This window comes from Phaethon aethereus (genome assembly GCF_964289735.1).
Source record: "Phaethon aethereus genome assembly, chromosome: 13".
Taxonomy (NCBI): Eukaryota; Metazoa; Chordata; class Aves; order Phaethontiformes; family Phaethontidae; genus Phaethon; species Phaethon aethereus.
This window is the reverse complement of record NC_138589.1, coordinates 13190754-13207092: the sequence shown is the minus strand read 5'-3', so window position 1 is coordinate 13207092 and position 16339 is coordinate 13190754. Positions and strand designations below refer to the sequence as shown.

At 41.2% G+C, this 16339-nt stretch overlaps 1 protein-coding gene across 1 annotated transcript in view; it reads left to right on the top strand.

The window, feature by feature from the left end:
• Positions 1–1205: 1205 nt before the first annotated feature.
• The window catches only part of BEAN1 (brain expressed associated with NEDD4 1), a gene marked incomplete at both ends in the record, with an annotated part of 60802 nt that continues 45668 nt past the window's right edge, over positions 1206–16339 (top strand). Inside the window, 3 exons of the mRNA XM_082005772.1 lie at positions 1206–1236; positions 2298–2372; positions 14351–14485. Coding sequence (XP_081861898.1) covers positions 1206–1236; positions 2298–2372; positions 14351–14485 — 241 coding nt within the window. The remainder of the gene's footprint in view (positions 1237–2297; positions 2373–14350; positions 14486–16339) is intronic.

Here is a 16339-nt window from a genome sequence, read left to right as displayed (position 1 = left end):
AACTCTGAATGCATCACTACTGAACCAAAAAGACATTAAACAGCCTAGATATTGATGGTGAAGTTGTTCCAAAGTGAGAGAACTTGCTCAGCGAACTACAAAGCCACCTGGGGGCAGGGAAGTTAGGGAGGCTTGCCTATATACCCGTGGAGCATCCAACTCCACTTCCCTCACTCACAAGCAGTATCAGCTGGACCACTCTGCAAGTGCCTGCAGGGCCAAGCCGTGCACGGGAGAAAAGAACTGCCAATGTAACTTGGTTCCTAAAAAAATCCAAACTGCTGACAGGACATGCCAGAAAAAGGCCTTATTTCTTGCATTCTTTACCTAACCAGCTAATGGTGTGCTCTTCTTAAAGGTACACAACCAATTATAAAAGCTCATATACTTTATTACCTGCGGCAACTCTATTTTCTCTGTCTCTAGCACTACGGCATTTATCATTCACAATGAGAAACGTTGCTAAGATCCCTGGTAACGAGTAGATCTTGCTATTGTAAAGTGGTTTTAGCTCTTACTTGGACTACATTCTTCCCCTGGCCCCCACCCAGTCACAGTGAATTATTTCCTCCGCACTGCTCAGATAATCCCGTCCCTCCCCGCAGGTTTATTCCCAGGCCGTCCCCTCCCTTTTAGCCGAAGTGCCGGGCTGGACTCGGCTTTCAGGAGCCGTTATCCGTCTGCAGCTCCTCAGCCAAGCAGCAAATCCCCACGTAGTGCCCAGCACTTCCCCTTCCACCGGGACTGCGGCAGGGAGGGGAAGGAGCACAGCCGGGGTTACTGCAGGAACCCCCCTCCTCCAGCCCGGCCCGGCCCCCACAGATGTGCAGCCCCCGGCGCCCCGCGGGCGGCCCGGCCCGCGGTGCGGCCTGCGCCGGCCCCGCCGCCTCCGGGCCCCGCTCCCCGCCGGGCCGGGCCGCCCCCCTGCGGGCCCCGCTCCGCTCGGGCCGGGCCGCCGCCCGCCCCCCGCCGGGCTGCCACCGCCCTCCCCGCCGCGGCTGGAGGCAGGGCCGGGCAGCGGGCGCTCCGGCCGGCCCCCGCGGGGCGGAGGTCATCCGCCTCCCCCGCCCTCCGCCCATGGGCGCCGGCTCCGGCCGGCCGCCGCTCCGGCCCCGCGCGGAGGAGGCGGCGGCGGGGCGCGTCTGCCGGCGCCGGCTGCGCCCGCCTCGCCGCCCGCTGCCGCCTGGGCGCCGCGGCGGGGGCGCATGGAGACAACGGCCGTCGCTGCGGGCTGGGGTAAGGCGCGCTGGAGCTGCGGGAGCCGCGCCGGGCGCCCGCCCCTGCGGCCGGCAGCAACGGGGGGGCGCGGCGGGGCGGGCGGCGGCCCGCAGCCCGGCAGGACCCTGCCCCGGGAGGGCGCGGCGGGGCGGGCGGCGGCGGCGGGCCAGGGCGGGGAGGGTTTCCGCCGAAACTTTGTGCTACTCGGGTCCCCCCCTCTGAAAACCGCAAGGCACCCCGCCGGGCAGAGCCCCTGCGCGGCGGCGGGCCGAGGCAAGGGCGCGATGCGGCGAGGGGGAAGCCGCTGAGGAGACGGGCGAGGAGGTGCCGCTGGCGGGGCCGGAGCCGCGACCGGGACCGTCCCCGTAGCGCAGGGCACGGGCGCAGCGGGCTGTGAGGGCGGCCGGGGCGGAACACTGGTCCCAGGCTGCGTTACACCCCACCCACGGCCAGGGGCGCGCAGTTTACGCGCAACTCCAGGCGCAAACAAGCACATCTTTTCAGAAACCTCAACGTTCTGTTATTTCGGACGCGTTTTACCCGTGTGCATTTTGTTGCCTGCAAGTGTAAATCTTTGAAGTGCAAGTTATAAATACTAAAGCTTAAATGCACAAGGGGAGTATGTGTATCAAATTTTAGAATAAATTTATTCCAACCTCATTTGACCCACACACCGCTAATGTATTCGTGATGCACTTAAATGAGGAAGCAGTTATTTTGCTTTACAATGGTAGGTGCCTATTTCAGAGACTGGTGCATGACTTAACACAATAATTAGCATATTTATATAACATTGTTGTTTATATATGGGTTTATGAATCTAAGAGGCATCAAAATCACATATAATATAACTTCCTGAACTGGAGCAATTCCTGGAAGTATGAAGCAATGACTTGTTTGGTTTTTTCACCCCCCTTCAAGCTACATCTGTGCATATATTCACAGTCCGAAACATATAATCCTACCCCAGAGAGAGTGGGTGCATGTTAACACTACAGCCTGTCTTCAACTGACATCTGGTTGCAAAACAAAAACAAACCGCTATTAAGGACCTTTTTTCCCCATTTTTCTCTCCTTAGTTCTTTTCTTCCATCTTCCTCTCATCTCTGGAAGCTCCATCCATATTGGAATAGGCAGCAATTATTCCAATCTCTGTAAGTAGTCTTTTTTTTTTTTTTTAACTGCATTAATGGCATGCCTTGCAGTCATGTACAGCTGTAGGAATATTGTATTTAAAGTCCTTTAGCAGATAAACATCAATCCATTAAAAAGCAAATGGCTTCCTGACTAAGAAAACAACTGACTTAACAGAAATGGATTTAACCTTGCGATCTTTATACAGACAAAACTCAGAGAAATTAGTGAGACAATTGCCTGAAATAGAGGACTATAAAACTTAGTGTCAGGTAAAAGTACTTCAGTATTTCCTTTAAAAAAAAAAAATCCTTCTTTTCAGCATTTTCTTCCACAACAAGAAATTAGCACATAGCCGCTAAAACTGATTTACAAATTGAGTACACTGACATCAGTCAAAATTTCTATCATTTTAGCACTCAGTGAAATATACATGGCTAAAAATTACTTCCAGTCATTGAAGTAAAGCAATTCCTGACATTTGACTTCCTTCCACTCTCCTTTTTATGACTCACCTTTGTCATTATTACATGAAAGTTTTTTGAAAAGGAAGTAAAACATTGTAGGAGCCAATTCTGCTCATGTCCTGTTTCGGCAGAAAACCACATGTATGCAGGGAATCAAAGTAGCATGTTCAGTCTCTTAAATGAAAAAATGCGTAGTGATAAAAATACATGCACAAGAATTAAAACCACCAAAATATCTCTCAGAGCAAGTGCTGCAGCTCAAGAAAAGCCATGTTGAAATGCTGTGAACAGGTGATGACATCGGTAATAACTTTCAAGCTAAGATGCCCATCATGGGTGAGAAATCATATGATTAAACCTGAAGTTTAAAGAAAGAAGAGGCAAAAATTACCTTTCTTACTTTGGAACATACATAAAGGAACAACAAAGTCAGGCAACTACTATCATTCACTGTCTAGAAATATCCTCAAGCTTAATGTTTGCTGCCACATCCTACCAACTTGGAGAAATTATTCACAGTGTCAAGACCAGCTTCTGTCAACACGAGGTGTTTGTAGGATCTAACCCTAAGATAACTTTGGTAACTAGGAGCAGAGTTAGGTTAGTAAAGCTGAAGACAGCGTAAAATCAAGTAAATGCGAAGTGTTGTCTTTCAGATTGCCCGCTAATCCCTTACACGCCTATAAAAAACATGTTAAAGTTGGGCTGAAGAGCAAGTGCAAAATTAGTAGCTGCTGGTGAAAATTGTTAACCCTGTGGCAACCTAATAGATGACCAACTGGCATCACTTAAGTCATAGAAAATACATAATAACAATACAAAAATGACAGGAAATTACCTTAGTATAGCTACATGTGGCAGTCTAGTGATTTACTAGTGAATTGCCTGTAGGCTTGGCAAAAAAACCACTTGTGTTGTTATAGGTTAATATTGCAAAAATAGTTTAGGCTATTTTTGCACTGAACTGTTGGTTTTAGAGTATGCATGAAATGACATTTCATAGTACTTCATTACGTATGTAGCCAGTATATGTTTGGGGATTCATATCGGAACCACATCATTTCTTATCCATTCTTTGCTTTCATGTTCATTGACCCTTAAGCTCAGATTTTTCCCTGCCATTACCCTTCCTAGAGAGACCACTTCCTTATGGCATAACAACTTTGTATTGCATTAACTTTAGATTATTGGAGCTTTGTAATAGAACTGTTGCTGCAAACATAGGTCAGACTAGTCTGAGTATTGCCCTAATTTCCAAATGGGTGCCTACATCTCTTCAAAATTAAGTGTTCTTAGGACAGTATTTTTTTTTTTTACATTGGCCTTAACCGAGTACAGTTCTGCAGACCCAACGTTCTGTTCTTCTACGCAAGGGCAATCATGTGTAATTACAGTAATGCCTGGACTCTGAAATGTTCTACTGACTATAACAGATAACATTAACACAATGACAGGTGGGCATTAGCACCCCACCCCCCCAAAAAAACCCCACCCAAAAATCCAAAACAAACTGTGGCTTGTATTACACTTTTATAGTGAACATGGAAAGAGACTGGTGTTACCCAGGCTGTTACTATGTACTACAGGAAGAATACTACATAGTGGATTCTTCAGCTATACAGGATTCCTGTATGCCAGGTACTAGACCTGTTTACTCTCCCAACACTGAACTTCCTAAGCAAGCACAAAGGCCCAGAAGCAGGACTGCAGCTCTTGTCATACAGTCGTCTGTGCCTCGAGAACATTGCTCTTGTAGAGGAGAGAGGGGTGAAGCCAAGTCCAGGCAAGTCAATATTTAGGAATGGAGCTATGTGACTTCAACCACACAGTACTAAGGTGGGTTGACAGTTCCAGCATTTAATGGAACTTTCTGATTGGAAATAAAATTTGCAATTAGCTTTGTTGCTTTAGGTGTTTCTTTCTGAGAGAAACATTGGATTTTCTTTGCAAAATAGTTTTGGCTTTTGGTAGGTAGATATGTTTGTTTTTAAAGTAAGAAGTCAACATTATCTCTAGAAAGTATTGATGACAATAAATATAAATCATTATTAATCATCAGTCATGAACCTCAGTTGCTGCTTCTAATACTTCAGTCGAGGGGGCCGAAAACTGTCAGAGAAGTAAAAAGGCAGACAAACAGTTCTACCCAAACTGCCTTCCCTTCCTGCATGCTGCTGCCTCATCCACCTTCTCCCCAGCAGTTCCGAGATTCATTTCTGAAGAAGTGGATTTTAAGCACAGGTGAAAGCAAATAAATAAAATGATTTTTCAATCAATTGTCCAGATTGCCAGTATATATCAACTATTACAAAACAATAGTTATTTTACAACTATTAAGTGACTATATAGTTGTGTATTTAAATATTAGTAAATCTTTATGGCAACCTTATTGAACTATGTCTCTGCTGTTACACTTAAGAGCACAAAGTATGTCCAGAGATATGTAAAATAAACATTTGGATGCATGAATCAGGAAAAACAAAACTAGAAAATATGCAGACGATATTTTAAAATCCAGCATTAAGACCCCTCTGTTACAACTTTTATACATCTTACAAACTTAGTCTTCCTTAGCAGAATTATCTCACAAAATCAAGAAGGAACAAAAGTGTTCTTACTGCGGCGCTCTCCTCTTTCTGCATTAAAAGCCACCTAAGCCAGGCAACAGTGAGATACTTGCTACAAAGAAAAAGTGCAGAAGGTCCCAATCCTAAAACCAGTAGGAGTAGACACTTGAGTGGACACTTTGGATGTTGTCCTTCAGCATTCAGCTCACATGCAGTAGCAGCACAGCTGGCTGGCAGCTGTGTTGTCATTGACTACAGCACTGCTAGTTGTGCTCTGAGACCCCAGGATGTCAGTGGAAGGTTGAACAAACTTCTACTCATAAACAAAGAAATCTTTCTGTACACAGTAAGAATAAAATGCTCTCTCCGCTGTTACAGACTAGGGAGTCTGTAGCTCTTGTTCTTGATGGCAAATCCTGTATTTTTCCCAGAATGGTCTCTAAACTCAGCCAGTTTAACACGGTTGTCTAAAGGCCAGTACTCCATGAACGTAACTTCACATTCACATGCACAGGTGGAGCCCAGTGCCTCAGTTCAAACAGGTGAAGAAAACTGGGTGATAGGTCTGTGCAAATATCTCACAGTGGTTCTACTGGCTGCACCAGATTTGAGACAAAGACAAAATACTGCTTCAAGGCTGTGCGTGACAGCTTTGCTGTGAGCTGGTGTCCTGGAGAGAGCACATTATGGCAGAAAGTTTGAGAGACAGACTGACAGATCTGCACCCTGCAGCAGTATATTGCCTTGCACTTGTGGGACACCTTGAGAAACTTCAACGATCAAACCACCAGCATCTACCACCCATTACCTCTCTCCTCTAACAGAGAATGCCAGAAGCCATGTATGTCTGTGATGCCAGGCAGTGAGGGAAACACTCTAATTGCCCCCTCTTCTCAAAATGCACAGAAAAGTTTAATCCCCAGAATAATCTGCTCTCTATCGTCCTTCACTGATTTTTTTTTCCTCAAAGTGTGGAGGTTTTCTGGAGGCACCAATGTCTCCCTACAGCTCTGCACATTGCACTTTGCACTTTAATGACTTGCAACTGTTCAGAAGGGAAGGATGTTCAAATGCCTCCAGAACTACACCTCAGAATTCTTTGTTCCTCTCCCCTACTAAGTCATATCCTGCTCAATATCTTTCTGCCATCAATTTCTTTTATGATGACTTGAAATCATCTCAGTTACACCAAGAATCATTTTTTCATCTTTTCACTCACTAGACTGGAATCTGTACTAGGAAGGTATCTGTTTCTCTCCAAGCCTGGTAATTTCTCATCCTTGTTTATGAAGATGTAGGATGACAACTCCAAAACATTAATTGCCACTGTAACTACTGACTTAATGCTTTAGTTTCAGCAGCTTCTCCCAACTCCTACCTCCCATTCCTGACATATTTTTTTTTTAGTAGAGAGAATAATAGATTGAAATTAATTCCTATGCAGCTACTATGCAAAAATACAGATTAAAGTCCAACGCTGCTCCTTTCAAATAAATAGAAACTGCTTTAGTTTTTGAAGGGGATCTGATCAAACTGGTACAAGCAGCCATATTGAGAAACCTCTCAGAGAAGAGTAGGAGAGAAGATACGTTTCAGAGGTGCTGAGTGCTATTAACTCTTGCAGTCTAACATTTCATTATTATATAATGATTGAATTTGAGCTAGATGTTCAAGCACCTAAAAATGCAGTAGATGCCTTTATGCAAAGCATCTTCCAAGGAGAGGTGGACACCTCATTGATTATGAGCTTTTGTGAAGGGTACATAGAGTCTCTATCTTCAGATGCTTTGACAATCGGGCCTTAAATTCAGAGCTAGCAGAAGCAAGCAATTAAGTTGTCTTTGTCAGCATTTATGCAGTGATTTTAGCTCCCAGACTTAATACCTATCTTGCTAGAAATTCCTGAAACCCCTCAGACTGTTTTTTAAAAATAATGACATTATATGACATTGAGACACCTACGGTCTTCAAGGATCTGTGCAAAGACAATTCACTGGAGGACATTCCAGCCAAAGCCACTCGATTGCTGTCTAGTCTTAATGCAAGTAGTGCTTCTATGAACTTTGTTTCTTTTGCCTCTTTAATTCTAAGTTTCTTATCTTTTAATTGCTGTTTTTAGTTGCAAGTGTGTTAATCCCTTTACTTCTATCATTAAAATGAGGATATTCCTTTCAGCAATTGTTTTTTCATTAGAAGCATTATAAAAATAAATAGTGAAATATGTGCAGGTTTTAATTTTTTTTACTTTTGAATCTCTCCTATTGGCAATTAATCTTTTTTAGTTTCATGGTTTAAGAGAAGCAGCTCTATCATGGTTTAAGAGAAGCAGCTCTGTAGCCCCCTGATCTTTATTATCTGCAAAATTGTTACAGAATTACTTCTACTTAAAAGACCCAGCTAAGACTGAAGCTTTATTGTGCTAGATCCTTTATAAAATAATGGGCCTTGTCCTTGCAGATTGCAGGTGTCTAGATAACACAAAAGGTGGAAAGAGGAAAAAAATGTTGGCAGACAAATTAATTGCTTTAGATTATATAGCAATTTAAGGAGAAAGCAAGGCTCTCCTGGCTCCTGGATTAGCATCTGTCCATTAGTTGGCACTTAGGCTTGGTAACAAGATACTGCACTAGCTATTTTCTCTTGTACCTTTTTTTCCATCTTCGTCCAATCCCACATCTGTCTTTGTTCTTGGGGTTGAAGAAACAAACGTGCTGTAAGACAATTTCCAGAACATTTATTCTGCTTTTACTTTTTCCATGTGATTATTTTATGTAGCTGAATTAATTGTCCACAGACAACCTGTCGTCCATCAGGCTCAGACCAAGTAGAAATATTCTGAAGTTACACTTACCCACAACTTTCAGTTCCCACTTACTTAGGACAGAAAAGTAACCACAGCTGGCCTGTAACATTTTTCTAGTTAGATCATAAATACAGGTGGGTCTCCCTTCCACTGGGGAACCCAAGAGATACATAGGAATGATGTATTTTGCATCAGAAAGGTAAACACCTCAGTCAGTAGAACAACTTTCTGAGTCATTCCAAATCATTTAATAGGCTGCTTCCAATTTTTAAGCATTGAAAACAGGCCCCAATTTACAGAAAGGGTTAAATCAGGGATTTCTACAGCAAGGACTGAGGATCTTAAAGAGATGAGCTTTGCAAAAGAGATCCCAGATCCTCTCCCAGAGACAGTAATACAGTACATGGCAGAGCACCCAGCAGATGGTGAGCTATTAAAGCCCAGTTGGAAAACTAGTTCTTACTAGGACAACCTCATATTGAACTTTATTTTTAATCCATACTTAACCGTCTCCTCTTAGTAGAAGAATTCAGTATTTTGGGCTAAATGCTCCCCATTTATGATTATTTACAAGTTAAAAGTTAGACTACTGAGGTACGCAAGGGCCATTTTCATTGCCCAAACACACACAGTATGCAAGTCACTGGCCCAAACAACTGTCAGGAAGTACAAGACTTTTTTAATAAAGTAGGTCATAGAAAGACCAACACAGAACAGAAGAGACCAGAGTTCTTAGAAATTTGTAAACCATGTTTCCTTGTTGTCATCATAATGTGTTGCCCTGAAATTTTCTTCTGAAGGTACAGTGATTAGGCAGCCTGCTATGCAATCCCCATTCCCCGTTCAGCGAATAAATGTAAAAGCCCAGCGGACTTGAACAGACACTAAAAGCTCCAAATGACAAATTAACACTCCTGGTTTACTACAGGTGCCACGCTGTGACAAGTAGCCCAATGATATCTAGGCATTTGGTATTGTAACTGTAAGTCTGCCTCAGAGACACATAGGGAGAGGAACATGAAACCCAAGTGATTCCTGTTTCAGCCTGGAACTTGGTGCTAGAGAAAGAACACATATCCTGCAAATGGGAGCAACAAAGAGTAGCTATTTGGGATGACTTATGCATCATTTGAAGTGTATGTTACACTATGCTAATAATCATGCTACTCACACTAAACACATCTGTGAAATCAGATGTTCCTTTAGAAAGAATATGGGACATTGAATAATAGATTGAAGAAGCAGCTACAACACATTCATGCTATTGTGTGCTGGGGTACATGCTGTATAGTACATTTCTTAGCATCAGTCCCACTCAGAAACTGTCCCAGTGTATAGGAACACCACAAAATCAGAATGCCACCAACAAAGATTTTGTCTATACATGGACACTTGTAGAAAAGACTTTGCTTTTCGAACCGCACAATCCTAAATGGAAACACAAGTGGAAACTGTACTTTTGCAACTTGATCCTATTAGCCAGCCTGAAAGTAAAAACCTGATAGAAAGCTAAAATAAAAAAAGAAAAAACCCCCTATGTTCAGAGCTATATTTTGTGCTTTTGATTTAAAAAAAAAGTTTCTACTGAATGAAGCAAGCTGTAAACTGGAAATTTTCGAAACATTGGAGATGTAGTATCATGCTTCAGGAGTGCTGCTCTATAGAGGTAGAAATAAGAACTTTTTCCCAGATTTTCAAACATGTAAAACTACAATTCCCAGATATATCCAAGGACAGCATGGTAAAATGCCTGGCTGAAGATGATATATCAAGGTACCTTAATAGTACAGAAATGACATCTTGTGTCTGTCCTCTGATTTAAGGTTATTGTAAATTTCTTTAGTTGCCATCAATGCAAAAATATTAAGGAACTAAGAGGCACAAGAAGTCACCAGAACAATAAGAATCTCTCTTCCTTATACTGGCTTTTGCACAGGTTTCTTTGTCATGCTCATCTAAATCATATAAGCACAGTAGAACATTAAGCATCAAACTAACATGTGCCATGTGTTGTTTATTCTGTCATTCTCTCGCCAAGTTCAAGAGTTGTGTTCATCTCTGTGTCACCAGAGGATCTTTCTTTACCATGGCTATCTTCCCACAGCTGGCTACAAAGGTTTCAAAGCCAGGCTGAAGGCAAGAATGAGGACTATGATTTTTACAAAGTGCAAAGGGTTATGTTGCAGAGAGTAGTTCCTACTGGTGGATGATGAGGGCATTATCAGACTCCGTGGTCGATGCAAGAAGCGCATACCCACTTTAACAGATCTATAATTCAGTGGTCATTTGAATTTAAAAAAAAGGTGGTATTACTAACATAGGAAAATACAAATTTGGGTAAGGTATAATAAGGTAATATATTAAGGTAAACTATTATGTGTATTTTAATGGTGCAGGTTAATTTTCAACTTCTGGATTAATTTTATGTATCACATTTATATAATAGTGCACGTTAACCTGAATTTGATATGATCATTTTGGTGTTCTTAAATTACTAGTTTTCACTTCATAAATTCATTCAAATATGTGCTGATTTAGAATACAAACCTTGAAAACCATCAGCATGCCACTGTGTGGCACACTCAGGTTGGAAACAGGTGGGCTTAGAACTGGGAAGTGCTTCTCCAAAAGAGACCTGTTAGCTCCCTGTAATCTGTAGCAAAAATTGTTTTCGAATCGATTTTACCTGAGGGTAAAACATACTTTAAAGACAAAATACTTTGTGCTAGCCTCTGCTGAGATAGAAACATCATCTTGGAAAGTAATGCATTTTCTCACAAATGAACCTATCTGTCTCAAAAGAATTTTCATTGCATAGAACTTAAAACATTGTAATTTGTTCAGTCAGTAGCACACTGAATGTGATGCCTACCTCTGTCCCTGCCTGCTGCATGACTATAGGCCTGTGCCTCAGTTTCCACCTCAAAAAAACATTTACCTATTTTCAGTCTTCATGGGTTTTTTTCAGTTATTTTGCAGCTCCCCTTGAGAATAGATAGAAGATTTGTATCATCTGCATTCAGAAAAGACATAATTTGCTCTTCCTACATCTGGGAAATACAGCTTTATGGGACAGGTTTTGCACACCCTTTTTTAACCATCATTGTCCCCCACTGCTTTTCAGTCCAAAAAAATTGGATCTGCCCATATAATTTCTTAGAGCTTACAATCTTAATGGTTATCCCTGAAGATAACAACACATTGCAGTGATTTTCTAGCATTTTCATAAAGACCGTATCCCAAAGTGACTGACACAGTGCAACAACACCTAGCAGAAACAGAAAGCATAGTATTACTTTCTGGATGAGAGAGAAGAGGCATTTATCTTTAAGTGACCTTCAAAGTACAGCTAGTAAAGCAGTGAAAAGTAAAACAGGAATTTTATGTTGCAGTAACTGTGGAAAACTTTCTTATACCCAAAAAGCCATGAAACTGTAGCCAGTGATACAGGAGAATTGTATTGAACTAGTTAAAACAGGAACAGTGAAGAAGAAAGATATGAAAGGTTGTAGACTGGAGCAAGTTCAAAGAGGTTTAAAATAATTAGGGAAACTTCAAACCAGATTACAAACTAAACAGACTTTATGGAAGATATAAATATGAGAGATGCATACCAGGACCAATTACTCTAATAAATTTACTAATATATTATTTTTTCCTTTTGCAACATTTTCACAGGTGAATTCCTTTTTGATATTTGCAATGACTGCATAACCAGTCTAAAGTTAATAAAAGTCCATCCCATTTACACAATGGCTACGTTTGGTACCACAAAGTAATTACTGCTTAACTGCTGCTTCTGTAATATCTTAACTCAAAAAAAAAACCCAAAAAACATCCACACAGAAAAAAAACCCACACCAGACAGGAATCCCCACAACTCTAAGTTGTCTAAATCTAAACAACTGTAATTGCTGGGAATTCTATGCCATTTTACCGCAAAATTGTCTGAGATGTCTATCAGAAAAACAGTAGCCATTTGGGAAACGTACTGCAAGATGTTCTGAAAGTACAGAACAGTATGATCTGATTATTGGTCTCTAGATTACAGAGCTGCCATGTACAAGCATACAATCCAAGATTTACTATAACAGTATGTTGTCAGTGCTGGTGATATTTATAAATGCGTTTGGGGGTCCTGACATCTTCCAGCGGAGCAGCTGTGTGGAGAATTGGAAATCATGAACAATTACTCCAAACCACATGATTTTGCGGCTATGAAGGATGACAAAAAGGCTCCAAATTAAAAATATTGGAGTGCAAACAAAACCATGATGTAGCAGAATTGCCTGTCTTCTGGTGGGTACCGATTTGCACACTAGGCCTCTGTGCCTTCACTTTCAAGGGCTAGTGTTTTTCAAGTTGGGCTTAAACTTTGATTTGCCTGTATTTAGAATGTTTCAGATCACTCACGTAAAGTCACCTGAATACAGCTCTAATACTCTAATGAAATTTAAATCTGATTTCCAAAGAGTCTTTCTGCATAAAGGTCTTCCTTGACAAACTTGAAAACTTTTTATTCTGTCATTAATGAACCATTTTCTGCCTATCTTACTTCTCTTTCTCGTTATTGGAAGGCCCTACAAACCCTGCAACTGAATGTTGTCAGTTTATCCATTTGGGCACTCAGATGCACTTGTCAGAAAACAGTTTCGTTTTATCTAGCATCAAAACAAGACCCCTTACAATAGCATTACTGGTGAAATGTGGGGAAAAAAACCCAAAACAACCCTTCTTCGAATAATGCAGGAGGTTTTCTTCCCCTCTTTTCCTAGATAATTTTCTGACTTCCTGATCTCCGTGAATTTGTTTGTTCTTTATAGTATGTTAATAGATTCTTAACCTAAGAAACTGGAATACTTTTACATAACAAGTTCTTTTTTCAATTATTTGCTCAGTGTGTTTTAGATGGTATGGCTGGTTCCTGGCATTCCATGGGATATCTTATACTGTGCAGTTAATGTGTCAAAAAAAAAAAAAAAAAAAAAGATACAGTCTTCCCTGCATAGAGATTCCCCAACTCTTTTTTTAAATTTTGTATCATGCAACTACTGTTTGAATGTTTATGGACATCAAACAAACAGCTTTTTTGAGTAGCCAAGAAAGCTAAGCACCTGTTGCTTGCTGGCATTGCATTTGCAGTGACCACTCTCTCCTCAGGCATACCCTCAAAACTTTTGGACCTGGAAGGGGTGATCCTGTTCAGGTGTGGCAAGTGGTGACACTCCCACCAGCACTCCCATTTCTTGTGCAAATATGTTTGCAAAGTTAGCATGGCCTGAAACTCTGCTTTTCTTAAGTTACAGGGCTTGGGCTTAGGCTGGTATCATCTGTCCTTTGAGAGTAGGAAATTTCTGTTCATGCATGTGTGTGTGCATAAAGATAAAAGGAACCATAGTATACTCTCTAAGGACAAGATAAAATTATTCTTTTTTCTTCCTGTCTGGGCAGAGTTGAGTGATTCAGTTTTCTACTCAGACCCCAACAATCAACAGTAATCTTGGGAGGTGGCTTCAATCTTTCAACTGTGGAGCCAGTCGAAGATTTGGTTTCATGCAGAGCTGCAGACCCTACTAGATAGGTTTGGTTTGCAGAGACATTAAATCCTGAGTTTATGTCTCCATAAATCTACCCAAGGCTTTATTAAGATTATTCAAAAAAATCCTTCCCCACTCTATCAGACTAAGTTCCTACCCTTAATTGTCAAACTGGAAAGGGAGTGCGAGAGAGTTATACTTACAGCTAAGAAGCCTTTAATCCAGTCCTTCAGGTTTATGCAAGATAGCAGATCTCTTTTTCCCCTCATTTATCCATTTTGTGTGTTAAGCTGAGGCAAAGATGGATGGTTTTGTTTTGGATGCTAAAGCATGTAAGTCAGCCAGAAGGATGCGTGCCTTAGAGATACGGCACCCTTGTGATTTCTTTGGTATCCTTTACCTAAAGCTCATCTGTGTTGAACACTATTTAAACGATCAGCAACAACAGCATAGGAAATATTTGTTTGAGTCTGAGATCCTTTTCACATCTGACGAAGAGAGGACAATATTTTCATCCACCCAGAGCTTTCAAAAGCAGATTGACTTTCAGTAGACATGTGGCTTTGTGTAACAAGCAACTCCTTCCTGAGCAACAGAGTCATCTATTGTTTCTCCTCCTTTCAGATGAAGAGAGTATTCTACCGTGTAAAAAAGAAGAGCTACAGTGCGGTGACGGACTCTGCCTCGTAAACTGGCTGCGCTGTCACTATAAGAAGGACTGTGGCAGAGACTACATGTCCATCAAACTAACGTGCTCAAGTGAGTTACCCTTCACCTTCCTAAATCATGACACAATATCCTATGAGTGTGAATCACTCACTGAATTGGTGTTTGTAGCAAAATACTGTTCTAAACATTAGATTTGATCTGTTTTTGCTGTTGCAAGGATACGGATATTTAGATGTTTATTTATTCATATGTCTAAATCATTTATACCGCATGCTGATTTCAAGTAGAATAGTAGGCAAGTATCAGCAGCAGTGGGAATGGAAGATTTGGTCAAGCTCAAAATGCATTAAGCTAATGTATTGTGAAGGCTGCTGCTCTGAAATGCCAGTTGGGGGGTGAGGGGTAGAAGGGAGCGGGGGGCGGAAAAAAGGCAGTCACCATTGCCAGAAACAATAGACACTGGCAGCTCTGCAGAGCAGTGACTGCTGGCTGCGCACTCTGCATTTGGAAATGTTAATGTGAATAAACAAACTGCCAGCTAATTAAAATAATACTTGGGCAGGGTGGAAGTAAGAATTACTGTCAAGTTAGAGATACCCAGTGTACTTAGAGTCATAGGGTAATTTTTGTAAACAATGCAGATAGTTTTAGCTATTTCTTCTAGAACCAGATTTGTTGCAAATAAGTTGAAAGAGGAGTTGGAGGATTTATGATGAACCAGAGTGTGTTGTAATCTCAGCAGTTACTGTTCACTAGCAAACTTAGTGATGTAACTATCTCAGCTTTTTCTGTTCCTACTTCTTGCTCGTTATGTTTACTTGTTGATTTCAAGCTACAGTTTTAATGCTGAAACCTTCCCTTTAACATAGCCCTTTTCTAAGTACCAACATCTAAGAGGGCAAATGACTTTAGACCTCTATTCTACACAGTACAAATAAGATGGATCACATATTGCTGTCACTAATTACTTGCCAGAAATATTTGCAGACCTTTGGTTTTTAGTTAACACAGCATTGTATGCAGAAGATCATAGATGCAATTTGCAAAAAGTTACAACAGGGAGAGAAGATTGACAGCTATGGGCCATACAATTCTGATGAAAGTGAACCAAAAATTAGTTTCAGGAGTGAGCCCAGTACACTCCATCCTCTAATGGGCTTTCAGTTGGAGGCAAGATAGAGCTAATCCAAAGTAAAACCCTCTGAAACGTGCATAGTGTAGACAGCAGGCCCTCAACAGCAACTGTTTAGTCTACAGATCCATGCATGTCACAACCCGCCTCTTGGCTTTACAGTGGAGTTCAAGCACTCATGCAACACAGGCGGTCTATAGAATTTATCATAGTCCATTAAGTAGAGCAGGATTCAAGTCAGATTCATGGAGCATGAAAGATTATGAGTTTATAATTGAGAATTCAGAAGGGCTACAGTTAACATGCATGGGAGGACACACAAGACCTGAACTTAGGCAAGACCTCAGGTTCTTACGCTCTTAATTCCTAACCTAATCAGCAGAGGTTAGAGTGGTTTGTTTTCTTCACTGAGAATGGGTGTGGTTGTGGTAGGTTTAATGGGAACACATCAATTTTGATGATCTTGCATCTTGCCTGGATCACATGAAAACCGTTAAGCAACTTACACTGCACATAAGTATATATTATCTTCTGCCCTTCTATAAAGGTGTACATAAACTAAGTAGTGAGTGACAACAAACTCTTTTTAATATATGTAAATATATATTTTTTCTAAATGCAATGCTGTCAATTCAGTGCTAATAAGAAAAAACTACAGCAATCAGAGCTGACAAAATAGAGTCAAACAGTCACAGGTTTGCTCTGAACACATGACAGTAGTTGAAGTCAAAAACACAAAACCAACAGATCATTTGCAATGGTTACAGAAGCTCACACAAATCAGAAATTGCCTAGAGGAAAAATTCATTATT